The 27,138-nt window shown below is 34.5% G+C and overlaps 2 protein-coding genes across 7 annotated transcripts in view; one reads left to right on the forward strand and one right to left on the reverse strand.

The window, feature by feature from the left end:
* The window catches only part of LOC150099384 (guanine nucleotide-binding protein subunit beta-like protein 1), an 82,103-nt gene that overhangs the window by 52,182 nt on the left and 2,783 nt on the right, over positions 1-27,138 (forward strand). The window lies entirely within an intron of this gene.
* LOC150099385 (uncharacterized) overlaps positions 1-27,138 on the reverse strand; it is a 237,457-nt gene that overhangs the window by 709 nt on the left and 209,610 nt on the right. For 3 of the 6 annotated variants that reach the window (XM_090403698.1, XM_090403700.1, XM_090403697.1), the window contains 3 exons: positions 12,285-12,432; positions 7,820-7,888; positions 638-753 (listed from right to left, as the gene is read on the reverse strand). In XM_090403698.1, the coding sequence (XP_090259824.1) occupies positions 638-753; positions 7,820-7,888; positions 12,285-12,432 (333 nt within the window). Of the gene's footprint in view, positions 1-637; positions 754-7,819; positions 7,889-12,284; positions 12,433-27,138 lie in introns of those variants that run through there. The other 3 variants (XR_016549348.1, XR_016549346.1, XR_016549347.1) reach the window with 2 other exon arrangements.

Raw genomic sequence — 27,138 nt, forward strand, 5'->3', positions numbered from 1 at the left:
CTGAGCGACTATGTCGAGTGAAGAAAATTAGAGAATCCTACATGTGCCTTTTATTATAAGCTTTAAGCAAAGCATTTGGCTATTTAGAGTCAATGGTGAGGAAGCTAATACCATGTGATTTGGTCTATTAACTGGCTAGTTTAGATGCACTCAGGAGGAAAAATAGTTTGCATGAGAGGTTAACTTATGTACTTTAAAAGCTCTTGTTTTGACTATTTTATGGAGATTCTCCACCATAAAATAGAAATCCCTTCCTTTCCCAGTTTTGACTATTTAGACAGTTCCTCCTACACACATGCTATAGCTTTTTCCTTCAGCAAAGCAGGCCAAGAATATATAGCATCTACAAATAGGCCAATATATTATAGTGAAACCATGTAAAAGCTCTTGTTGGAAGGTGAAATGAATAAAAATAATTTGAATGACAAAACTGTGCTCTGAAAATGAGCTAAAAAAAAAAAAAAACCACTCTCTCTCTAAAGAACTGCTAAAAACCAAAACCTTTTATATCGTTGATTATCTTAATTATTTAATATGTATTTCATGTTTGACTGCATAAAGAAAATTAAATTCCAAACAAAAATATTTATTTTTTTGGAAAATATAGTAGGGTGATATTGAAATTGAAAGCACATACTTTAAAAAGAAAATTTTTCTTGTGACAAGGACCTTCATCCACAAGCAAGGTGTATTCTGGTGCTGGCCACTTGCGTTTGCTACACAGTTCCATGAGAAAGGAAACTGGGTGTTTGCCTATATATATAAATAAATAAATATTTATTAGTTCATTCTCTTACTCAAATAATGTTTGAAAGCTGATGAAAAGAATATGTAATAATTATTTAAAAAAATTTTCTGACATTTGGAATGATTAATGTGCTCTGCAGAAAACATATGCATAAGTGATAGTCATCGCTTACTGTAGATTTGTCCTATAAATAATATCTATTGACTTGCATATACTACAGAAATGTTTTATTTTGGGGTAAAAAAAACAGGTATTCTGTACAGATATGGTTTCCCAACATGATCTGGGGCCTGTTATGGATCCTTGTAAAATACAAAACTTCGAATGTCATGCGAGTGTCAATAAGGAAAATCATGCTACGCGAGATAAATAAAATTAAACCACAGAAACATAACTATTGTTCATGAAGTTATATACAGGGTGTTCGGGATAAATTTGACATATTTATAATTAATTATATTTTTCCGTAAGTTACATGTATTAACACACACTTCTCTTCATTTAAAAGTTTGGACCCTTCTTCATTCATATACAAGATGTCAGAAAGGATGGATAGCTGGAACCCACCTGAATCATGGAAGAGAATAACTTGTATCATGATGATTCGTGCCCGCCATCAAAATAAGGATATTACGACTGCTGCCCAATGCTCCCTGAATACAGTAAAAACAATCAGGCATGAACTAGAGACTTGCAATGGTGACTACGAGGATGTAGCAAGAAGAAAGATCCCTAGCAGACGATCTGATTGCGTTCGTACAGCAGAATTCCTCGCAAATCTGCAGGAACAGGTGTTGAAGAACCCTGGCATTGGAATTCGGGCTTTGTTCGTGGAGTTGCTAACTGTAGTCAAGCCCTGGATAACAAGGGTAGCCAATGGTAGGCCGTATGTATGGCAGCAGGATTCGGCCCCTTGCCACACCTCTGGGAAAAGTCAAAAATGGTTGTCTGAAAATTTCTACGACTTCACCAGTCCAAATGTTTGGCCTCCAAACTCCCCAGACCTTAACCCCATGGATTATTTTGTATGGGGCGCAGTTGAAAAAGACACCAATCGCACTTCCAGTAATACAAAAGCCCAGTTAATGGATAAAATTAAAACAGTTTTTGCGGCCCTTCCCAGGGAGACTGTAGCATCAGCTTGTTCGAGGTTCCGAAGCAGAATTGAAGCTGTGATCGATGCTAATGGTGGTTATTTTGAGTAAATCTTGTTGATAGTATTGTAATTAACTCTGCCTGTAATGTTTTTTTGTCAATTCATTAAATTTAATAGATACAAAGAAGATTTTCTTTTTCCTTACAAAACTGTCAAATTTATCCCGAACACCCTGTATGTTATTTAAAAAAAAAATAACATGCATATAGTAAATATATTTAGTCTGGCCTAACAAATATCAATTACTAGTAAAAAAAAAAAAAGTGCTTTTTTTTTATTGGTACTATATTACAAATTTACTTATATTTAATTCAGCAGACCATGCATCATACATTTATGTACATGTGATGGGATGCAAACGATTGTGGGGATTGGGAGGGAGAAAACACGTCTATAATATTTCCCAAACTTGACATATGGAACCAGTTTTTTCCCCTATAATAATCATACACCCTGGAAGTTATTTTACTTGCCATAGCACTGTTACATTCCATTATGACTATTCTCAGAGGCAATTTTTAATTTACCTTATTAAAGATCCTCAAAAGTATTTTACATGCTAAAATCACTATGAGACCATTTTTTGCACAATAATTGAGTTTCTTCCAATCAAAAGATTAAGGCAGTGTTTGGCTGACTTAAATAATGACTTTACCATTATTTGCAGTCTTTGTGATGTAATATTATTTGCACTACATTACATTAAGTTCCTATAAATGTTCAAGTAATTAAAATCTATCTCATCTCATCTTCCTTATACCCTCTTTTACCTTGTGGTGCCGAGGGTCCATTGATCATCGGACCTCACTCCGATAAGGTGGTCAGCCTTATGCCCCGGTGTATCCTATGGCCTGTAGTGTTGAGTTCTCAAGGCCAGTTTGCCTGCTTTGCGGGATGAAAAACCCTGCTGTCCACGCCCAAGGCCGGCTAACTTGGCTATGGCTGAGGAACATCCTTCAGCTCCTCACGTCACCGACCTAGGACACTCCTTCCCCAGGCATATGGTTGCGAAGCGTAATTAAAATCTACTGTCAAGTAAATAAATCATCTTTTTTTTTTTTCTTTTCGAATATTCTGTAATGAGTCTTCCTGAATTTAAAAAAAAAAAAAATTACAATTTAAATACAAATATATACTAATTGATAAGTCATGATGACCAGCTTTATTACAAGCATGTAGTCTCAAATTAACTCTGAAAACAATCTGCCTTCTAAGGTTTCTAAAAATTATGAAATCATAGAGTCGATGATCACTTTTACAAGGGTGGTCTGAAAAGTTCTTGGCCTAACAATGAAAAAACAAATTTATAATTTCAAAATTTTTTTTTTATTTTTCAACATAATCTCCCTTAAGACTAATACATTTATTCCAGCAATGCACCATTATCCAGTCCCTGTAGTGGTTCTCAGTAAGATCTGCAAAATACCTCTCTACAGCTGCAATCATCTCTTGATTCAAAGAAAAACGCTGCCCAGCGAGGAAGAGTTTTAGATAGAAGTCAGAGAGAGTCAAATCTGGGGAATAGGGTGGATGTTCCAACAATTCATAGTGCAGATCTCTTAATTTTCCCATTGCCAAAACACTTTTGTGGGCAGGTGCATTGTTCTGATGAAAGATGATTTTTTTCTTCTGTGAACTGGGTCATTTCTCACAAATTTTTTCATCTAGTCTGGTTAAAAGATTCTTTGTTGTACTTCTGGCAAATCTTTTTATGCTATCCTGTTTTCCAGACTACCATCACTAAGATTCAACACCCTGCCATCATGTTTGCCATACAGTGCAATCCATGGACATCTGGAGGGGGTCTTGGTATAGTGTTGCACTGCTTTGACACGACAGCCAACAGTAAAAATCTACCCTTTATCCAGAAGGATGTAGGACTGGTACGATCTCCCAGAACAGTTAAAAAAAACTACGATCTGGTGATATCATTGTGGAAACACGTTAGCAACTCGAATCCATATGTCTATTCCCTCATCTGATAATTTCCCCATTATACCTGAACTTCATGATGATGATGAGTGTTTCTATGTGGAGTGTGTCAGTTGTACCACTTGCTTACGGTTTCACTTGCAAAAGAACTCCAAAAATGATCCCATTTGAGAACCCACTGCTCAAGAAAATTATGGCAAGGATCTCGCTTCAAGATAAACCACCAGACAGCCCCCACAGAAAAAAAAAAAAAAAAGAAAACTTCTGTATCCACCATAAGTAAACTAAACTTGCCAAATGATAGACACATCAGATGATGTATGTTTTTCCAGAAGAAGAGATGGACACTGGCTGTCCATACTTACTTCCCTAAATCAACAGACAAAGTTGAGTCCTCAACATGTCAGAAATTGGACAAGACATGTTGAGGACAATAGCTAGATTTCTACAGTGGAACTAACTGACATGGGTTTTGCCATTGCAAGGAACATATTTAAAACCTGGTGAGGATCCAACTGTATTTGTAAGGACAGAACTTCCCTTACTGGAGATGGCCTGGCTCATGGTGATGTAGCTATACTAGTGGGCATCATACTCCTTTCCAATATGTCCAACTTAATACTGCTCTGGAAACAGTAGCATTTCGCATATCTTTGTGATTTATTATTACAGTATGTTCCATTTATTTATTTACTACTGGATTGTGAGTTATATTGCAAGTTCAATCTCATTTATTTAAGATTATCAACTGTCTCATGGCTTCTCACCCATGAGAAGCCAATACTTCTCATGGGTGACTTTAATGGACACAATACTCTTTGGAGTAGTGCCAACCTGAATGGATGAGGTTGTATTATTGAGCCAGTGCCCAAATCATGATCTCTCTCTTCTTAATAATAGTCTATACTTTTTCCATTACCTGCTTGTACTCTGCGGCAGATCTTACAATCTGCTCCCCCCCCTGCCTATTTGGGATGTCAAAAAGAACATCTATGGAAGTAACAATTCTCCTGATATTGGAAAACATACATGGAAAATGAATACTTTTTTCATCTTGCAAATTTAATGTTGAAGCAATTAAGTATATTACAGATTGTATTGTATGGGCAGCAATGGCTGCAATTCCAAAAACATCATCTCAATTTTGTAGATACCCCACCACATCAAATATACTGTAATAGCCTTTAAACATGCCTAGGCCAAAGAATGTTATATGAGATGCTAGAGTAAAAAACAGTCAAATTTTCATCATCAATTAATCAAACAACCAATGCAAAAACTGTATTGGATGAAATCCAGAACATAAAGGGTAGGTATAGACTGCATCGTTTGTCTATGCATCCATTATGTTCCAAACAGAATGGATGTGTTGTTGCTGATCCTAAAGCTATTGCAGACACTTGGGAAGATAATTTTGCTAGAATCTTAACAACAGCTTCCTATTCTGAATTTTTAATATTTAAAGAGAAACAGTGACTAAATTTTTCTACTAATGTGAGATAGCCATACAATCAGCCTTTTTATTAAGGAGAAACTAAAAAGAGCTCTTCTACTCTGTCATGCCAGTGTAGTAGATCCTGATGACATCCTTTTATGAAATGATAAAACATTTTCTGGATCTCCTTTTTTTTACCACACAAAAGAATGCTTTCAGAGGAAGAGTTTCCAGATGCATGGCATAGGTCAATTGTCATTACCATCTCAAAATCCTCAAAGGATCTAACAGAAGCAATTATCAACCTATTGCTCTGATCAGCTGTCTTTGTAAGATATTGAAAAAAAATGGTTCTCTGGTATTTAAAAAGGAACAAACTTCTTTTCCAACACACACAATGTGCTGTTCATAGACATCAATCAAACACTGGTCCATTTATAAACATAAGAGATGTTTTCCTGAAATGAGAAAATCTTTTTTCAGTCTTCTTTGACATGGAAAAAGCTTATGCCACACCCTGGAGATATGGCATATTAAAATACCTCTGTTGCAAAATAATTGAAAGACAACTAATCATGTATCCTTTTCTCAGATAATGATTTAGGATTTGGACAAAGTATTATTCCAGTAGAACCAGAGGCCAAGTTCTTGGGACTCATCTTTGAAAGAAAGCTTAATTCTTTACACACATCGTCAACTTAGGAACAAATGCAAAAAGCATTGAATCTCTCACTCCATTCTCTACAGAATGGGATGCTGAGCAATGTTTCTTGCTCTTCCTCTATCATTCACGTGTATGGTCAAAGCACGATTATGGGTCACTGGTTTACAGTTCTGCAAGGGAGAGCACATTCCACTGATTGGACCCTATCCATCAAGTATACGAATAGCTACTGGTGCTTTTCACACATCACCCATTCAAAGACTATGAACAAGACTACAAAGCAAATGAACTTACTCTATTGCTTAGACAAAAAAACAGTTGTCTCTTAACTATGTCCTAAAAATAAAGCTTCTTCCAGAGTCATATGTGGACTAGTATCTTTTCTCTGCATTGGGAAGCTCAATATCACATATGTCCCTTTGTTGACTACAGAAGTCTCATGCTCCATCTGCTTGCAATTCTTTAATGCACTCAGAGTAGCTTATTCTGATTTCTTGCCCATCTATAGTGGTGGTTCATGATCTGGGACCTCTGCTTGTGCTGCTGCTTTTTTTTTTTCCTGACATTACTATATCCTACTTATTTGCAGTAATTATATAGCAGAGTTGCATGCAAAAGAAAAACACTACCAAAAGTGTAATTTATACAGACTCATTGAGTTCATTACAGGCCATCTTTTCTCCTATATATAATTCACATCCAGTGCTTTGTGAGGTTTTATAACTGTTGTACAAAATAAAGACCCTTAATTTTGATGTTTGATTGTGCTGAATTCCCAGCCACATTGGAATTAAAAGAAATGAGATTGCAGATGAAGCTGCTAGATCAGCTCATACTTTTTCCATGTACTTTTTAACAGTCCCATATACAGACTTTAGATGGCTTATGATATTAAAGGTAATTACCCAATGGCAAACAAATTGCACAAGATTAACCATTGGCAGTCTAGTCGATGTAGAAACAGAAGAGAGGAAGCTGTTCTTGCTAGACTCTGCATAGGTCACAATCATCTCACGCATCCTTATTTCCTGAAGGCTGGCAACCCACCTATGCGTGAACATGCAACACATTTCACCTTCTGATGGAGTGCCAGCACTTCCACATTAGAGAGGAATGAAATTTTTATTAATTATCTGAGCCAGATATGCTCAAGAAGCTGTTATCAGACTTGGACAAATTGCATAATGCGTTTAACTTTTTACAAAGAATTTATCTAGGCACATTTGATTATGAATGTAGATACTGAACTGCTGAATTTATAAATTTTGGCATTTTTGGGCAGTACATATTATTTACTAATATACCACTTTATTATTACTTTCTACTGCTGTAACTGTTGTTTTGGTGCAGTATGATCTTTGCTATTCTTGTACCAATAAACCATAAATCAGTCAATATTAATCATGCTTATATAATACAGTAATACCCTGGATATGTTCCTAGAAAGTGGAGCACTAAATGGGGTCAGTATAACATTTTATTAGATAGATGAAAATACAAACACAGTAAAACAATACTGCAATTTTGAGATTTTTTATGAAATTCACTAATTTTAAATAAGGGACAGACAGCATGCTGAGTCTCTGCAAACCTTGGAAACTGCGCATCTTCTGATGTTATTTCCTGATCCACTGGTGTTGATAGTTGCAGAAGCTCTTGTCTGCATTTTCCAAAAAAATGTATATGTATTGTGCATGAAGTATACCAAATGAATACATGTTAGTGATAATGCAGTAATGGCCTCTCTAGGGAATAACCAAGTATGAATGCTATAATGAAAGAGTGGTAAATGGGGCAGCATTAAGCAGGGCATTACTGTAATAGAAAATCAATTATTTATCTGTTAGAATAGAAAGAAATGCTGGATTATGTTAATAAATGTACCTGAAAGGTCTTTTGCAACAGCTTTTACAGCAGGGAACTTAACATTTAATTCCCCTTCTGAAACAAGACCTGTAAAAGAAAGAGGGGGGGGGGGTTATAAATTAAATATTTTTAACACAGACACAAATGTAACAAAAACAATAAATAATTAAAAAAAATTAAATATTCATTGGTTTGATAAGACACCTATTATTGATGCTACTTATCAGATTTCTAATGGTATCTCAGTACAATATAGAAATAAGAATTCCAGTACAGTAAGTCCTTGTGTATAGCAAGCTGCATACATGTGTGGTTGCAGTACTTTGACTTAATAGCAAAGCCACCTAGCAGGTGCTGCTATAAACATAACAGGTGACTTTCCAAGTAAGATCACACAGCTGATAATGTCATCACTGTTTTGTTTGTCTTCTTAGTGAACCTAAATAATACTTGCTGAAAATAAAACATAAACCCTAAATATGTCTCAAATGTAAAAGTGATGAGAATGGATGATGAACCTGATTACCCAACAGCTGTGTAACCTTTATGAAAACAAAATAATATTCTGACCTACAAATACAACTTTTCTCATACAGACTTTCAAAAAGTATGATCTACGAACAACATTCAAGCAGTAAGGGCCGCTGAAGTAGTACTGGTAAGTGTTTGACATTTACTAAGCACTTAAAAACAAGTTGTCTGGAGTGAAATTACAACATCCATCATAAATGCTGCCAAACTATTGAACCGTTGCAAACTCATACAAAGAAACTGAGATTTGAAGCTTTAAAGAATTCTGCCATTTGCTTTGTTTCATAACATACTAAACAGATGGCAGAGTGTTTTAAACGAATGACATTTCTGGGCTCAGCATCCATATTTTAAGCTGTTTGCAAAAGTGTCTGGAGTAGCGCATGTTGCTATTACTATAAACTAATTTACAACATGAAAAAAAAAAACTAAGTAGTACAGATGTCATTGGACAAAGTACTTCAAAACCATCAAACATCTGCAATAATTAGTATGTGTAATGAATATACAGTACTGTATTAGTTTTTTTTTTTTTACAATTACATATGTCTATGTATGGATCAAAGCTGTATAACTATGAGGATATCTCCATATAATCTTTCAAGAAATGTGGAGAACCAACTTGGGCTTCTGACCTAATATCCACTCCTCACTTTCTCATGGTGCACCCTGTTAGGTATCTTCTGCCTGGATATTGAATGAATGAGGATGGGCTGGCAATTTGGGATTTAGCCAACCAAGTTGTATTCTTATTGCTTTAAACCATAATGTAAAATGATGGTACAACATTAGGATTTCATGCAAGCTCAGGCATCTCCTGCTTAAACAAAGCCCTCCATTGTTTCTGTCAGAGAACCAGGGAAAACAACACAAAGTCAGCTATAGGAACAAATCTTGGAATACATCCAACTCAACACTAACAGAGTTCAAGATCTGTACTATCAATATAAGAAGCATCAATGGAACTAGCAAAAAATTGGATAAGTAGTAGATGATATAATAAGTGTGTCCTTTCTAAGCAACAAACACAAGATATTATATTCAGGCAATAACAATCAGGAAAAAGGAAGGAGCAGCAATAGTATTCAACATTAAATACGAGGATAATCTTGAATGGCAGGCAATATCAAGGAGAGTTAATGTGTACAGTGAGACTTATTTGTGCCTATGGTCCCACAGAAGGTAAGGAAATGGAGGAATTTTTCAAGGCATTAAAGAAGGCAGCTGACACAACAAAAAAAAGAAAAGTCCTTGTTGGAGATCTAAATAGCAGAGTAGAAAATGATTACCAGAAAAGAGCAAAGACAATAATAATAATGGTATATATTTGCTGGATTTCTGTTTAAGAGACAGACTAGTTATTACTAATACCATGTTCCAACATAAAAATGCACAAATTCACATGGAGAGAAGATATAAGAATATAATCATTGACGATGTTATTTTCTCAGAAGTGTGTAAGAAAGTGTTAAAACAAATCAAACTTGAGCAGCTTTCAGAGGAACTGTAGACTAAAATACGCAAACATTATTCAAAAAAAAAAAAAAATGAAAACAAGAACCAAACCTTGGAGATTCAGTGGTAAATCCTGAAGAAAATATTGACCGATTCATCCAGAGAGGCATGTGGTGAGGTTGTCTACAAAGATCAGGAAGTTAAAGAGGTAGTGGTGAAGGAAAAGAAGAATACAGAGAAAAATGTAAAAAAAAGTGAAGCAGTGTGTAAAACTACTAAACAAGTCATGGGAAGACGTTGATAGGAACATGGAAAATAAATATCAGCAAGGTGGAAAAATATTCTGGAGACTATTGAAAAATCTCAGAAATTAGTACTGTAAAAGGAATCAGAGATGATGAAGGTGATATGAAAACTGAAGATAAAAGTATTCTAGATGTCTGGAGTAATTACTTTGACTAAATTATTAAAAAAACACGTGGATATACATTCATAATTACATGGACGCAAAGTGTCCATTGAAATCAATACGACCTTTGCGTAGTATTGAAAAATGATATGGATAGAAAGCATATATTTTTGATCCATGTATCCAGTTGGCTGGTTAATAATGAAAAGATATGTTTGCTTTAGTAACTAAAAGCAATGAATACTAGAATGACACAAGAAGGAAAAAAGCATATTATTCTGGCTGTGGATAAGATTTTTTTTTTTATGTTATTCACACCCACAATGAATAGCACATTTAATACCATGAGTAGGATGAGATAATCCAGAATCCCTGCTCTAAACCCATATATGGAACATTTCAACTACTTTGGGCCTCTAGCAAGTAGTCTTGCTGGGAAATGGAAAATCTACACCAAATGATACCGAGAAAACATCCATGTTACAATTGGAGTCAAACCAACTACTTATATACTGGAGAGCAGAGATGCTATCTACTTACTCATGTAAGGAAATAAGCAAAAACAGAAATCTCTTTCACCTATCAGATTCTTGAACATATCCAAGGAGGACATCCTACTGATACGACAAAGATCATAAACAAGTAACATAACCTCTCCAATGTATGAAATAATATATGCTATTGATGGAAGTTTTTTCTCTAATCCAGAAAATTTTAATAATAAGGTATGACACCTTTTGGCAACTGGTATAGGTAAATATGACTTCTCCATTACTTCCACTTTAGTATCACCACCTCTGGGTCTGGCACCCACTGACGAGACCTCAATAAAGGTCGAAACTGGTCTGGGTAGTGGTCTTTCCCTTAATGCATTGCATTATACATGTCTGCAAGGAGATGTGCTTTGCATTATAGGAGATACTAAGGCAAATGATGAGAACTTATACCACCTTTACTATGAGTTGCCCCAGTCCTGAAAATACTTCAGATGCAAACTTTGTTTGCTTACACTTGGATAAAGGATTAAACCAAATATATAATTGGTAATATATGCTATTGTATTAACTGTGATTCAAAATGGACTTACTGAACAATTTAAATCTAACACATGGATACTGAAGTCAGCTCATTCTCTGATGAGGCAAATTCAGTATCCCTCGGAAGGCAGATGGTGGCATTCTATTTGCCTTTTGTCACAAAATAAAATATTTTCACCCAATCTATAGTGTGCACAATGCATTGAAGTTGCCACTCAGTAAAAGAATGTAGATATATTTCCTTACACAGAATCTGTTGCTTTTACTTAGTGAAGACAACATAATTGGTGTCCTATTCTCCTCCATCTTACTTTTACGACCAAATGATCTGTTATAACTGAGCAACTTATATAAACCTAATTTGGGTAATGACAGGCTGTTTAATACCATTTCTACAATCTGCTATGTTTGTCAATGTATGAGCATATTTTCTGGGGTGGGAGGAGATTAGTTTTGTGGAAGAAAATGCTGCCAACTTAGTATAAGAATCCTTGTTAACTCAGTTTTGGTTGGAAAATGAGAAACAAAATAGAATTTGTGGAGATCTTAACATGGGAATAACATTACAAAGGATTATGAAGAGTTTAGTAATGCCAGTGCTGCACAAAAGCAGTTAAATATATATATTTATGTCTATATCAGTACAGCCCCAGTATTTTCTCATTTGCTTAATAATTTTTAAGTAACATTTTGACTACTTGTGGTCCATTGTATATGTGATAGAAAGCAGTTAGATTGAAGCTGAGTGACCAACTCAGGCAAGTTAGCTGGTCTCATATAGAAATAGCAGGATTTTTTCTATCTAGAAATTTGATTTCTCCATTCTGCAAAACACACAAATCACCAAAAACAAAACAGACAGAATTAAGCATAAACTGGCTCAGCTGCAAACCTGAGTGACACAGAAAGAGGGTAGTATTAATAGTAGTAACTTTTTTATAACGTTTCTGTGATAAATTTACTAAAATACTCTTCAACAATTTAGTTAACTATTTAATAATTTGCATAAATCTAGATGAAATCTGAAAAAAAAAATTGCACTTTAAATTACCCCGTTTATCCATTTTTATATCAAGAACCAAAGGCTCCAAAGTGCCTTCTTTATTTTTGCCAAGTCCTTCTCCTGGATTCCATCCCATTTTTTTCAACAAACTCATTCCAATGCCATCACTTACAGGAGCAGCTCTAAGCAACTGATCCTATAAACAAAAGAAAGAAATTATATAAGTAAAGAGGATATTAGATCCAGCATTATTTCAAAGCCGAATGTAGAGACTATGAGAGTTTTGTAAAAATAAGTTAACCAGAGAGCTTACAGGGAATACACTCACCGGCATTCCTTATCGCCTTAGCACAGACTACTTAGAAAACAAACGCTGCTGAAGCATCTATAATATTCACTTTCTATTAGTCCATTTTGACAAGGTTTCACTGGCCTGACAGCTGTTTCAAACCGGTTGGTTCTTCCCAGAGACCAGGCAGAAACCCTGAGAGCAAAACCTATTGTTCACTACTAAGGAACTTGAAATGTCGGAGGTGTATTTTTTTTCGTAAGCAAACTCTCGATCAGTGCATAAAAGTATTTACTAAAATGAAGAGCCAAAAAAGCTTCAGTTCAGCAATGCAAAATTATATAAATAAAGTGGATATTAGATCCAGCATTATTTCAAGTAGAAACTATGAAAGTTTTGTGAAAATAAGTTGACCAGAGAGCTTATGGGAATACACTCACAAGTTGCCTTAGCACAGACTACTTAGAAAACATAAATGCTTGTCCAAAAGAAAGAAAGACTAAAAAAATCTTTAAAAAAGTTGAACACTAAAATTCCAAAAACACAGTGCATATTATAGTGGTTTCTTAAATAATTTTAAGTTATTAATCCATACATAACATTTTTTGCATTTTAAGAGAATGACATCTGTACTTTAAAAATCACTATTCAATTCATAAAAGATATATGGAAAATCAACAACAAACCAAACTTTGGAACTGCCAGTTTCTAAAATTTTGGAAACAGGCAGCACAAGAAACAATATTATAAGGCTGTCTAAAAATCTAGACCATGGGCACATGTGGTGACTATTGCTCATTCTTTCATACTAGTACAATTTCTGAATGCTCCAACGGATTTACTCCTCATTCCTTTGGGCAGGGGAGGTTAAGTCCTCCTAATGAGGGATTAGGTGTGTGTGTGTGTGTGTGTGTGTGTATATATATATATATATATATATATATATATATATATATATGTAAATAAATTTTTTTACCTTGGGAATAATGTATATTAGGGTTACCAAGTAATTTTATAAACTTGGTTATTTTATTCCTAATCCCAAGTAAGCAAACAGTTAAGTTTGCGTCTGAAACGTACTTGATGTCTAAAGGTGGTGCAACACCAGGGCAACTCATTGTAAAGGTGGGTAAAGCTCTGATCACTAAGAGATGTTATGAGATGTATACTGCAATACATTATGGGTGGGGGTCACTACCCAGACCAGTTTCAACCTTTTTTGAAGTCTCCTCAGTGAGTAGCTGAGTAAATAAGTTTATAAAATTACTTGGTAACCCTAATATAAATTATTCTTAAGGTAAAAAAACTTATTTACATCTATATTTCTTCCAGAGATTATTCAAAATAAAAACACCGTGTAGCAACTTGTATAGGTAAAGTTGATAAGGCTCTGTATTACTAAAACCTTGGTATTTAGGGTCTAGCTACTCACTGAGGAGACCTCAAAAAAGGTCTCCTCAGTGAGTAGCTAGGTAACCAAAAAAACTTGGTAACCCTAATATAAATTATTCTTAAGGTAAAAAAACTTATTTACATCTATATTTCTTCCAGAGATTATTCAAAATAAAAACACCGTGTAGCAACTTGTATAGGTAAAGTTGATAAGGCTCTGTATTACTAAAACCTTGGTATTTAGGGTCTAGCTACTCACTGAGGAGACCTCAAAAAAGGTTGAAACCGGTCTGGGTTGACCCCCACCCATAATGTACTGCAGTATACATCTCTTAGTGAGATGTGCTTTACATTATGGAAAATACTAAGAATTGTGATCAGAGCTTTACCCACCTTTACAATGAGTTGCCCTGGTGTTGCAGCACCTTTAGACTTGAACTATGTTTCAGGTGCAAACTTAACTGTTTGCTCACTTGGGATTAGGAGTAAAATAACCGAGTTTATAAAATTACTTGGTAACCCTAATATATATATATATATATATATATTATGACTGTAAATCCATGTGTGTGTTCACAGGCCAGTTAGCTTGTTCTGAGGGGAAATAAAAACAGTTTCTGGCTGAAAAAACCCTCTACGTCTGTATGAGACCAACTAACTCACCTTTAGTCGAAAGACACCAGATAAAGTTCCTCGCGTCATAGATAAGAATCAACCCTAGGACTTGGTTTATACTGACTGAGCTAAGAGGTTCTACTCAAATGGATAAAAGTTGAACAAACTATGTTTAACTGAACAAAGTATTTCTCCTACATGCATGAAGTTACAGAATCTATAGCACACTGACACTGTGTGTAGGCAAGAATTAATATTTCAAAATTAAGCCTAATGATACTTTTCTTGAAAACATGGAGGTTATATCTGTTGGCAAATACTTAGTGAGGAAGGCTGTTCTGGAAAATAGAGGTAGATGGAATAAAGAAAAGCAGCTTATTTTATTACAGTTAGACTGTAGAAGTATGTTGGGCAGGCACTATTTGCACTTTAACAGGCTTAGCAGAAAATGGAGAAATGATGGATGCTAATTTAGTAGAGCAGCACTTATGGAAATGAGTAAAATTTAAAAAAAAATCATCTAGAAAAGGCTGAAAAAACCATCTGAATCTGAGACAGTGGTTGAAGTGAGTCAATGAGAGGAAGGGGGGGGGGGGACTGACTGATCATTGACAGTAACAAGAATTTTTTTGAAAGGCTTTTGGTGCACTACCCCAAACATGAGAATAGTGAAGCAATTAGATGCTATGGTAGGGCAGATTTAGGATTTGTACAGAATTAGCAACCAGATTAAATTAAGCACTGAGTGGACAAAAAGAGAAGGAAAAGCTGCCAAACAACAAGATATTTACAAAGATGGTGGACACTGGCTAGACAGACAGACAGAACTGGAAAGTTAAGAGCAGTGGATGGAAAGAGGCTAAAGAAGAAGTAGCTGGATGGATGAAAAAGTAGTAGGCAAGACTGTGCTTTGGCAGCATTGGAGTAAGGGGGGGGGGGGGAACATCCTCAGTGCTTTAAACAGGGGAATCCTTTCCCCTGTTTAAGGCACTGGGGATGTTGTGTATGGTAAGTATCTGCCATCAGCAAAACTATGGATAGTTATTGGTGAGTGAGAGGTCATTATGTACAGAAAAAAAAAATAGGATATGTGATAGAACGGAGCTCTGAGCACTAATGCACTAGCAGAGGATCGCAAAGATGAGAAGCCATCCACCATATGGCTTCCCATCCTCTTTGAACTGGCATAGAACTAGTGGCAAAATCCATGCTGTGATCACTGATTAACTGGTAGGCCTCCAGATAGTAAAGAAGGTAACTGTTGATGACTCATTCCATTTTTTCTGAAAGGACTGAGGTAAGGGCAGTGGGAGCTTGACAACATACTTATCACCTATTCCTTTCTTCTTATATGGATTGAATATAAGCTTGCTTTCATTTCATAGGACAAATGCTAGAGTAAATGAGTGCAGAGATGATGCAAGAATGGCTGTTATAAGAGTGCAGAGATGATGCAAGAATGGCTGTTAATTCCACAACTGAGGAGCACCATCAGGACCAGAAGACTTTTTTTTTTTTTTTTTTTTGGTAATTGGGTTATGCGAGATTCTTCTGATGTCTTTCTAGTGGAAGATCACAGGAGACATGTGATACACTGTTCCTGATATGGTGAGAAATGATCACAGTATATTAAAGTGACATGTTATTTGAAAAATATAGGGTATCCAGTGACTTTGTCAATGGTTTAAGATCATATTCACAAAGCCCTTCCCATGGTAAATATAATATAAATGTAGGTCCAATTCTCATTAGTAAAAAGTATCTGAAAATGCATGCACAAAGAGGCACATTACAAGCCTGTTTGTATATGCCCTTTCAGATACTTCATAGCCAATCCAGCTGAAGTGCACCAGTAGCACTTCAGCTAACAAATAGTGCATCAGAGATGTAATTTATTGCCAGATTATTACTGAAACTATAAACATGCTATTTACATTTTCCAATGAAGAGTATGTGGAGGAGATATGTGTATATATATATATATATATATATATATATATATATATATATATATATATATATATATATATGTATACAGGTTTTGTAATAGTGTTCTGCCTTTAAAGAATATCAGCAGCAATCTCACAAACAAGCCATGACTTATATATATTCAATAATTCAAACAAAAAAAGTGAATTACTTTAGTAGTGCCATTGACTACTGAACATCCATTATGACAGAATGCAGAAAGGAAGAATTATTCAACCAATGCAATGTGGTTCCACATGCATGTATTAGTACCTTAAAATTTCCACCTATCTCCACATTCCATACATGAATGATAAGCAATAAACAATGAAAGAGTGCAGCTGGATGAGTGGGGCAGCATCTCCATTCTCAAATCCAATAGACTGGATTCAAATCCTACCATGGGCATGGATATTTTTTAAAAAAAAATATAGTTTTATCATGTATACAATAAAAATTAATTTATTGTACAGATATTTCATCTTACATAAGACATCATCACTGAGCAGAGAATGACAGTAAGGAATTAGATTTAAAAAAAAAGTGCATTTGTTACATTAGAATCCCTCTATACATAGTCATGTATGTGTTCAGGGATTCTAATGTAATAAATGCACTTTTTCTTTTTTCAACAGGTGTTACAGAATCGTATCCAGATTTAGTTGGATGTCTATAAACATCGTGGCTGGTTTGGGGGGGGGGGGGTAACCAAATTCCTTACTGTTGTTCTCTGCTCACAGTGATGATTGTCTTATGACATGTAAGATGAAATATCTGTACAATAAATTAATTTTTATTATGGTACACTTATGATTCTATAATTATGGATACTCCACAGGCCTCTTTATACAAGAAACCACAACATATTTATGAAAAATCAAAGGTCTCATGATCAGCTGAATGTACCATATATCATCCTTCACATACCTAAATGAACTTCTGACCTTAGACTATATGAATAAAGATATATACACTAACAGCATGATAGGCACCCTCACATTACTTAATGTCATGTTACATTTTAAAATACCTACAGCTTTGTCGTCCCCACCGAAAACTGTGGCAGGCCTGGTTTGCTGATCCGCTCTCTAGCCAAAAGGATGCGGGTTCATGGATGTTTGCAATTGTCTGTGAAAATACTAGTGGTGGCGGCAAGCAGTAGATGGCAATGGTGTAGAAGATGATGATAGTTGTGGTTCATTATAGTTGGTGGATTGAGTGGCGGAGACAGAGTTGTAGAGTAGGTACCCTCCCTCGATAAGTCTTTGGACTCCCTGGAGATGTTGTGTAATAATAATATTCATATAACATTTTTGATAGAAATAGCATCAGGAATAACATCTTGAAGTATTAACTAAAATCAATGGACACCCTGGTCATGGGTTTATGCACCACAGCTCATTCATGAAATCCTGACTATAATAAATGATTCAGCTGCAAGTAAAATGTTTGCTATAAAACTAGTCTTTAAGAAGCTATGATCTTCTGAAACTGGCCAAACATTTATACCTGCATTGTAGCATCTGATTATCTATCCATGCCTGAACTTACTGGGCTCTGCTTCTCTTGATATTTTAAGTGTAAATGAATGATTCCAATTTTTATGCCAATATTTAAGTGTAAATGAATGAGTCCTATTTTTATGTCAATTAAAATTTTAAATTCCCCCTCAGATAACAACAATGCAGAGCAAAGACAGTGACAAACAGACAAAGTTACTCTTCCACTTTATACAGCCACTTGTATGATATGCCTATGTCTGGTTTATTGTTACTGTATTTTATAATCTTATCTAAGGAGATATAGTGGTTTGAAATAGTGGAGAATATACAGTATGCTAACGTAGTAGTTGTTTAGATTATGCAAAGAAGATAGGATTACAATATAAATCTGTTTGAACTTACCATTGGATTTTCAACCAGCATCTTCAGAGCACATACATTACAAATGTAGTAGGCACTTAGTTTTTTAGAAATAATTCAAATTGTTAACTGAAAAAGAACTAATGTCTTAAGAAGGCACCCTCTCTAGACCAGATTAAAACCACATTTTTAGTGCACTTTTTTTAAAGCTAATATCATGCAAAAAGTGTATATGTCTGTTTATAGAAACCACAGACATACACTGGACAGTACTTATATAAGCAGTTACACCATCACCCATCCCAATAGTGCAGCATACTCATAACACTTACACACAGAGCTAGGGCTATTTGTTCACATGACATAGTCCTTGCTGATAAACTGTACCTTTGCAACACTTTTAAAGGCAATAGCTACAACTCCTATAAAATAGATAACATACTGCATGATGTTCCTGTTCCCTCTCCTGCAACCAACACACAAGATCACAGAAAAACTATTTCCATGTATTCAGGGTACACCAATAAAAACAGCTGAAATTCTCAGCAAATATAATCACCATGCCACTTTCAAACCACACATCCAACTTTCCTAAGGTTTCGCTTCCTCCTCATGTACATCCAGCAAAGATTGGTCAATTGGTAGAGTCTCTGCCACTAATAGCTCACGCAAAAAAGTTAAGCAAGTTTGAGCGTGGTTAGTAGTAAGAGGATCAATTGTTCGATGCTATTGGTACATTCTCCCTCGATGAGTCACATAATAATAATAATAATATATAGTTTTCCTAGTGCTTGCTTTGGACAGACTGGTAGACAACATTCACTCGAAGAACAAAACTATTCGTGATCACATGTATGGCAAGCCAGTGGCAGACACAATCTGGACTAGACTTTCCCAAACTGTGTTCCATGGAACACTAATGTTTTATGAGGTGTGAACTTCTGTGAAAAATTGCAATTAATAATTAAATAAAAATGAATAAATAAATTTTGCATATTTGTAACATTTTGAATAATTATAATTATTTTTTTCTTTTTGGTTAATGACATATTGGCACAGACTAATAATCAAGTAGACTATGAAAGGCTATTTTGGTCGGTTTTACATAGAGCAGTATGCATAGAGGTAATGGCATCTATTAAAAATAAAATAGCCATATGCAATTAACCTGGAGTTGGGGGGGGGAGCAAACTGATATGCATAGTTTGGGTGGATGAAACAAAGTAGCCTTCTGCTGATATATTCTTACATGTCGGTGGACTGTCCTTGCAATTATGAGATTAGTTTTGTAGTAGTTCAGAAAACTAGTAAGCATAACTAAACTCATTTTCTTGTATAAATTTTTTTTTTAATAATTATCAGTATTTCAAAATGACCACAAATGGATTTGTGGTCATTTTGAAAAAAGGAACTTTAAAATGAGAAGCAAGTACTTCTAGTAGTGCAACTATGGTCGATGAAAACAAACACAATCTTGTCACACTTCAAAGAAAAGATGAACAATCACAGCCTTCTGTTCCCCAAAAATCCAAGGTAAAGAATCAGGAAAAATGATGATAAGTTTGAATTTCAGCATTACCTGCGTTGAAAATAAAGATGTTCCTGATGCAAAGTGTGTGACATGTAATAAAATATTAGCAAACGGTTCTTTGGCTCCCTCTAAACTTTGTAGGCATTTGGAAACCAAATCATATTGAATAAAAAGATAAAGATATTTTTTTAAAGGCATTGGGACTCACTGAAAAATTCTTAACTTTCAATGTTTGCTCAAACAAACAATGAAAACTCAAGAGAAGCATCTTATCGAGTAAGTAACTGTATTATGCTTAATGGCAAATCTTACACTATTGGAGAAATGCTTACAAGCCTTGCACAAAAGATATTGTAACATGCATATTAAACAAGCATTCTGCTCAAAAAATTCATGCAGTACAACTATTAAATAAAACTGTTGCACAACATTAAAGATTTTTCTGATAACACAGAAAAAGAATTGGTTTGTCGGCTGAAACTTTGCAGTGTGTATTCATTGCAGACAGATGAATCCACTGACATTGCAGGACTTGCTGCTACCAGTATTTGTCCGATATAGATTTAATAATAATATTGAAGAAGACCTGCTCTTATGTGAATCTCTGCAAAGCAACACCACTGAGGTGTTGCTTTGTATCAAATGCATCAACAATTTTATCACAACACATGAAATTAGTTAGGGAAAATATACTGATATATGCAATGATGATCAGGTAATGGTCAAGAAGATGAAGAGAACTGTGGTGTGAATCTTAAATGTGGGCACTACAAAGCACTAAAAGTTATTGTGTGCTACATAGACAAGCTCTGGTAGCTAAAAAAATACCAGCATATTTAAAAATGTTGCTGAATGAAGTAGTAAAAATGATAAATGATCAAATCTTGACCACTTCAATCCAGATTATTTAAAATTTTGTGTGATGAAATAGATAGTCAGCATAAAAGTGCTTCTTTTACACACTGAAGTAAGCTGTTATCCAGAAGCAAAGTATTTGTAAAACTTTTGAACTTTGTATGACCTGGTAACTCAAGACAAATTTTATTGACTGTTTGACACATTCCCTGAGGAAGATTAGATTTGTGTATCTCGCAGATATTTTTTTAAAATTAATCTGTCACTGAAGGGGAAGAATGTGATAATTTTTAGTACATGGATAAAATTTCATCCTTTAGAAAGAAACTGGAATTCTGAATATCTTCTGTAGAACTAAATAACTTTGATTGTTTCCTCATGTTATATGAATTCTGACAGAAATAAATTCTACAATCCATGAAGAAGCTTCCAGCACAATTTTACATAAGTTACACTTATTTAACTTACAGCCATCTTTATTAGAATATTTTCCAAATATCAACAATGATAATTCTTGGGTTCAAAATCCATTTATAATTATAGCCAAACCAGTTTTGTCTTCACTATGAACGATTACACAATTACCAACTATACTGATTTAAAATAAAAGTTTAAGGAACTTCCAATAAATAATTCTGTGGAAAATGGAGTAGCTTAATAGAATAGTATCCCAATGTGACTAAATATGCATTTGAGTATTACCTGTGCTACAACTGATTTGTGCAAAACTGGCTTTTCCTATTACACTGCAACAAAAACTAAATACCTGATATGAGGATTCAACTTTCCAGCATTATACCTAGTATTAAATGAATATTTGTGATTCAAAAACACCAATCCCATTAAAATGCAATTCATTTTACCTTTTTAAATTCATAATTTGTGTTTTAGTATACATGTATATAACTTTTCTTATGTAGAATACAGGTTTAATTGTCAAAAGATTCTATAATTTTTATATACATATATTTTTATTTTGTTTTCAAAAATAAAATGCATTTCAGCATTAATTATGTTTTTTTTTTACTTAAAAATCAAATAGTCACAAAAGAATATAAGAGTTTTGTCAATATATTGTGAGATGAAAAGTGTTCCTTGACTAAAAAGTTTGGGAAATGCTGCTCTGTACATTCTTTTACATAAGATGAAATGAAGAAGACAACTGAGATGCATGAAAGACTATGGATCTGAGAGGCAATTTTTAGAATCAGCATGGGCTATGAGCCCCTTCCCCCCAACAAGTATGATTGCATTTTCTTCGTTTTATCTAGAGGGTGCCTTGTTAAGGCATTTGTTCCTTTTCGGCTACAATTTGAAATGTTTTTAAAACTATCTAATTAAGTGTTGTATGTTTACCACATTTGTAATTTGTACTTTGAAAATGCCAGCTGAAAATCCAATAAAATATTAGTAAGTTCAATAAATGATTTATTTTCTTCTGGTGTTGTTTATACTGTAAAGCACTGTTAATAATCACCAATGCCTATCTATATGTATATTGCAGGGGAGAAAATCGTTTCTAGATGAGAAAACCTACTATCTTTATGAGATTAATTCACCTAATTCAAATAAAAAGCCCTTACAAAATATACAATGAGGACATTAAATATCCATCCCATTATAAAACCAAATAAATGAAACAAGTTTTGAATTTTACCAGCGAGTTTATGAGAATAAACTTTCAGCATAGGAGTTGCTTTGACTTGCACCACTTAAAAGATGTGAACTCCCATGGACCTGTATATATGTGCCTTTTATTAGTGTATTGACCAAATTTCGCTGGCTTGATGGCTGCTTTAAACTGCTGGTTCTCATCAGACTGGACAAAAACCCTTGGCTCAATACCATTAACTGAGAATTCCATGTCAGAGAATTATATTAATATCTTCATTATATACTACTAATCTTGTCAAAATGAAGTCTTCTAAGCTCTGTATCTTGATATTGTCCTTATAAAAGTTCATGCATTAGAGAGATAAACATTAGGTCTTTCTTTCAGACCAAAGGGCATCATTGCTTCCAAATGCATCATAAAGGTACCCAAGGAGACAAGGTAACCATGAAGATATCAGATGACTATGGAACATAAGAGAAGAAATAAGGGGCTGTGAAGTATACAGTTTGACAAACAAGAAGGAAAGACTACAAGGTTATATATTAGTGAAGTGCTTTTAAATGGACAGATGAAAGGAGGGAGGATAGTTTCAGAGATTTTTCTTTCTCTTAGTAGTGAGCAGGATAAAATTGAATTTCATTTTGAAAAGAAGAGTGTGTAAGAAGTTTTAATACAAATCGAAGTTGGGCAGCTTTCGGAGATGAACTGAAACTCAGTTCATCGGAGATGAACTGAATATACACAAATATAATTCAAGTTAAAATGAAAGAGACTGAAAACAAGGACCAAGGAGAATAACTAAGATTCGAGATTCAGTAGCAAATCCTGAAGAAAACGTTTATTCAGCCAGAGATGCATGTGGTAAGATTGTGTGCATGGAGAGAAAAATCAAACTCTATGGTGAAGTCAAGCTAAAGAGCAGTCAAGGAAAAGAAGAAAACATACAGTTATTGGCAAGAAGGTCAGTGTGCAATCTTAGAGAACACAGAAAAATGTAAGAAATGGAAGCATTGTGTAAATATAGCTAAATAAAAGTCATGGGAAGCCTTTGGTAAGGAGGATACAGAAAATAAATATCAGGAAGGAGGCTATTGAAAAAGCTTAGAAGTGGAGGAAAGAGTACTGAAAAAAGAATCAGAGATGGAGGTGATATGAAAACTGAAGACTTATTCTAAATGCCTGGATTAATTACTTTGAAAGGCTGCTAAATGAAACAATAGAAAACACTCAACAGAAATGGAATATATATATATATATATATATATATATATATCAATACTTGAAATAGAAAATGCCATCAAACACTTCCAATGTGGAAAGGAAATAAAACTGAATGTGAGAATTACAGAAGAATTTCCCTACTGAATGCTCCTGGTAAGAATTATGCAAGTATACTTGAGAAACGGCTAAGAAAAATTGTGGCAGGAAGCTTGGAGAAGAACAAGCTGGATTCAGGCCAAACGGGTTGGCAGGATCAAATTTTTTACTTTAAGATAAATTACTTTATGCAGATGATGCTATACTTCTAAATAAATCCAGTAAAATCTGCAATTTGAGAAATCATGGGAATATAACAATCTGTATTTAAGTTTTGTAGATCTTGAAAAGGCATATGACAAGGTATTGAAAGAAAAGCTGTTCAAAATGCTAGTTGGGCAGTTAAAATTGAAGGAGATATAGGAAAATGGTTTGATGTTAAATCAGGCATGCAATATTATCTCCACATGCAATATTATTCATTACCTATATAGATCACATTATGAAGTGGTATTAAACCTGATATCAAAACTGGTGATTTTAATCTTAGCTCTTTACTTTATGTAGATTATGTTATACTTCTAAATAAATCCATTACAAGTCGAAAAGATTCCCTGGCTAAACTGAATAACTGTAGTAATAAATTTGATATGAAAATCAGCAATCATAAGACAAAGACAATGAAAATAGGCAGAAATTAAAAATATCAATTGCATTGTGAATGGAGAACCTTTAGAACAGGTAAAGCATTTCAGCTTCTTAGCTAGAATTTTTAGTGAAGATGGTAAATTAAAGATGGAAATAGACAACAGAATCAACAAAGCCAGTATGGTAGGAAGTCAAATGAATAAATTTATATGGAATAAGACTGATTGGTTGATTAGGAGTTTATTGTCATAAGGACAGCTAAGGTCATATTACACCAAGCCAAAGGTTGCAGCAGTACTGTACTGAAGGTACAGTACTGCTGCAATAAGAGAGAAATTAGTCAAAATTAGTAATAAGAGAGAAATTAGTCAAAACACTAAACTAACTGTATGCAAGACAGTGTTCAAATCAATTTTAATTTATGTATCTGAGAACTGGATTAGAAATAAAACTTGATCAAAGACTGGAGCTCAAAGATATGAGTCCTGAAAAAAAATTAGGGAAGTGAACAGATGGCATCAATGGCAGTATCATGTTAAAAATTAGGATATTAGGAAAGAACTTATTGTTAGCATTCAGGAATGTGTTAGCAAAGCTAATCTCAGGTGTTTATGGTCACTTGAAGGCCAGGGAGGAAAGGTTAGCAAAACAAGTGTTCCATGAAGGACAGTAAGAAAAAGATTAAGTGGAAGACCAAGATCTAAGTGGATTACAATTAAAAGTGCCTTAGATTGAGAAATATAAAATCTGATAATATTGGAGTGGTGACAGATAACAGATTAATTTGGAGGAAAATTGTCAATAGGAAATTAGAAAGGATCTAACTTTTTCATGTAGTACTATCATAAAATCCTGTAACCCCCTCCCCCCCCGAGAGTACATGTCAGGAATTTGATGATGATGAGAGACTCTTCCACTTTTGCAAACTGATTTCCCCTGAAGACATTGTAAATTTGTGTAAATTCACCACCAATCAGGTTATTTTACATGGCAGAATAAGTTGTTCCTTCAATAAACAAATTGAAGAAATAGTGATGGGAAGTTCTATCTCGCCTGCTTTAGCTGATTATTTTATGAAGTATCTAGAAAATCAACTCTTCTATACTATTTTCCCTCAACTTCATATTTGGCTTTGTTCTGTTGATATTTTTATGTAGTCTGGTCCCACTCTGAGACCAAATTACAATACAGAAGTACGAATAAACTCTTTGTACTTCTGTATCAAGTTTACTATTGAACTATAATCCAACAATCTTCTCCTTTTTGGGATACCTTAATAATCTGAAATCCTATAGGGTGGTGTTGAATTTTCAGTTTATTAAAAACCAACCTTTACTGGTAGATACATCCATTTGTCCTCATATCATTCATCACAGAAGTTGGGTATTATCAAAATCTTGTACATAGAGTTCATGTGATCTGCTCTTCTGATTCCTTTCTATTAGATGAATTAAATAAAAATAAAAATCACTCTGATGAATAATAGTTCCAATGAAACTACCATTATCATCCATCAGCCAGACTACATTACTATCTGAGAAGAATTTCAGTTCAATCTATACACTTCTTTTGTCTCTTTCTTCAGGTGTCTATCAAGTAAAGCATATCCCAATCATACAGCATGTTAGTTCCAGACTACCATCACATAGCGAATTTCTTCATACAGCAAATCACTGCTTTTTTTTTCTTTTACTTGTTGATGCATGTAATGGTTTAATAACTTTTTAAGCAGTCATTCAAATGAAAAATTTGAATGACTGCTTAAATGAAAAAATTAATGAAACACAAACCAGTTTGGTCATTGATCTAAACCATAGGTGGCCAACAGCAGGCCGTATGCAGCCCGTAACGTGATTTTGTGCAGCCTGTGGCAGGATAAAAACTATATTAAATTATATGTATTATCAATTTAGCTATTAGTTTCTATCACAGATTTTCTGATTGATAATACTAGTTATATTCATTATTTCTGATGACGGAAATTATATTCTCAACACGGAATCAAAATTGCTTTAAAAAGATTACTCAATTTATAAAATCTACTGCTTCTCTGTGCAAGTTGTAGTAGTGGGAGTGGTAGATTTATATGCGCTCTAGAGTAACACATAATTGAAAGTTACTTGCTCTGCTCTGGTTACAGTGATCAGTTTGAGAGACTCAGTTTCAGAGTTAACAGTGCTATTGTTGCGGTTTGTGTCCCCTGGTCAGTTACTTCAGCCTTTGTGTACTATGAGAAAGAAACGTAAGACCTGTGAAGAAAACAGGTCAATGCGTGGTACTCAAACAGCTGTTCAAAATGTTTGAGTTACTAAGGCTGGAATCAGTTGCCCTATATTGCACTGCATTATACATCAGGAGGCTCTGTGTGGTAAAATTCTGGAGATAGAGGATGTTATGAAAACTGTAATGAAGCGTGTGAATCTAATTAAGGGTGGAAATCGGGCCTCGACACACTGCAAGTTTCTTAACAGAAATGGAGGCAGAATATGACGATTTAGTGTTATACTTAGAAGTATGTCGGCTAAACAGAGGGGAACTGTTTGAAATGGTTTTTTGCTTTTAGAAAGGAAATAAAACAAACAAAGAACTAATCACAAAACCATGTGATCCTCATTTTAACAGCTTACTCATCTTTCTAAGAGACATCACACACCACAGGGACGTAACCAAACAATCTCAAATTTAGTTGGACACTTAAATGGGTTCATAAGCAACTGAGGGTTTTTAAATTCACCCTAGTCAGAAGAAACGTGGTACATTTCCCTTCTTGCAGGGAGTTGATGGAGGAGAGCCATGACATTGACTTCAAGTTTTCTGTGCCAATGTTAGACCAACTTTTGGAGCAATTCAGTAAGTGATTTTCTGACTTC

The sequence above is a fragment of the Typopeltis vanoorti genome, chromosome 14 (assembly GCF_054136105.1).
Source record: "Typopeltis vanoorti isolate ZY-2024b chromosome 14, IOZ_Tvanoo_1.0, whole genome shotgun sequence".
Taxonomy (NCBI): domain Eukaryota; kingdom Metazoa; phylum Arthropoda; class Arachnida; order Uropygi; family Thelyphonidae; genus Typopeltis; species Typopeltis vanoorti.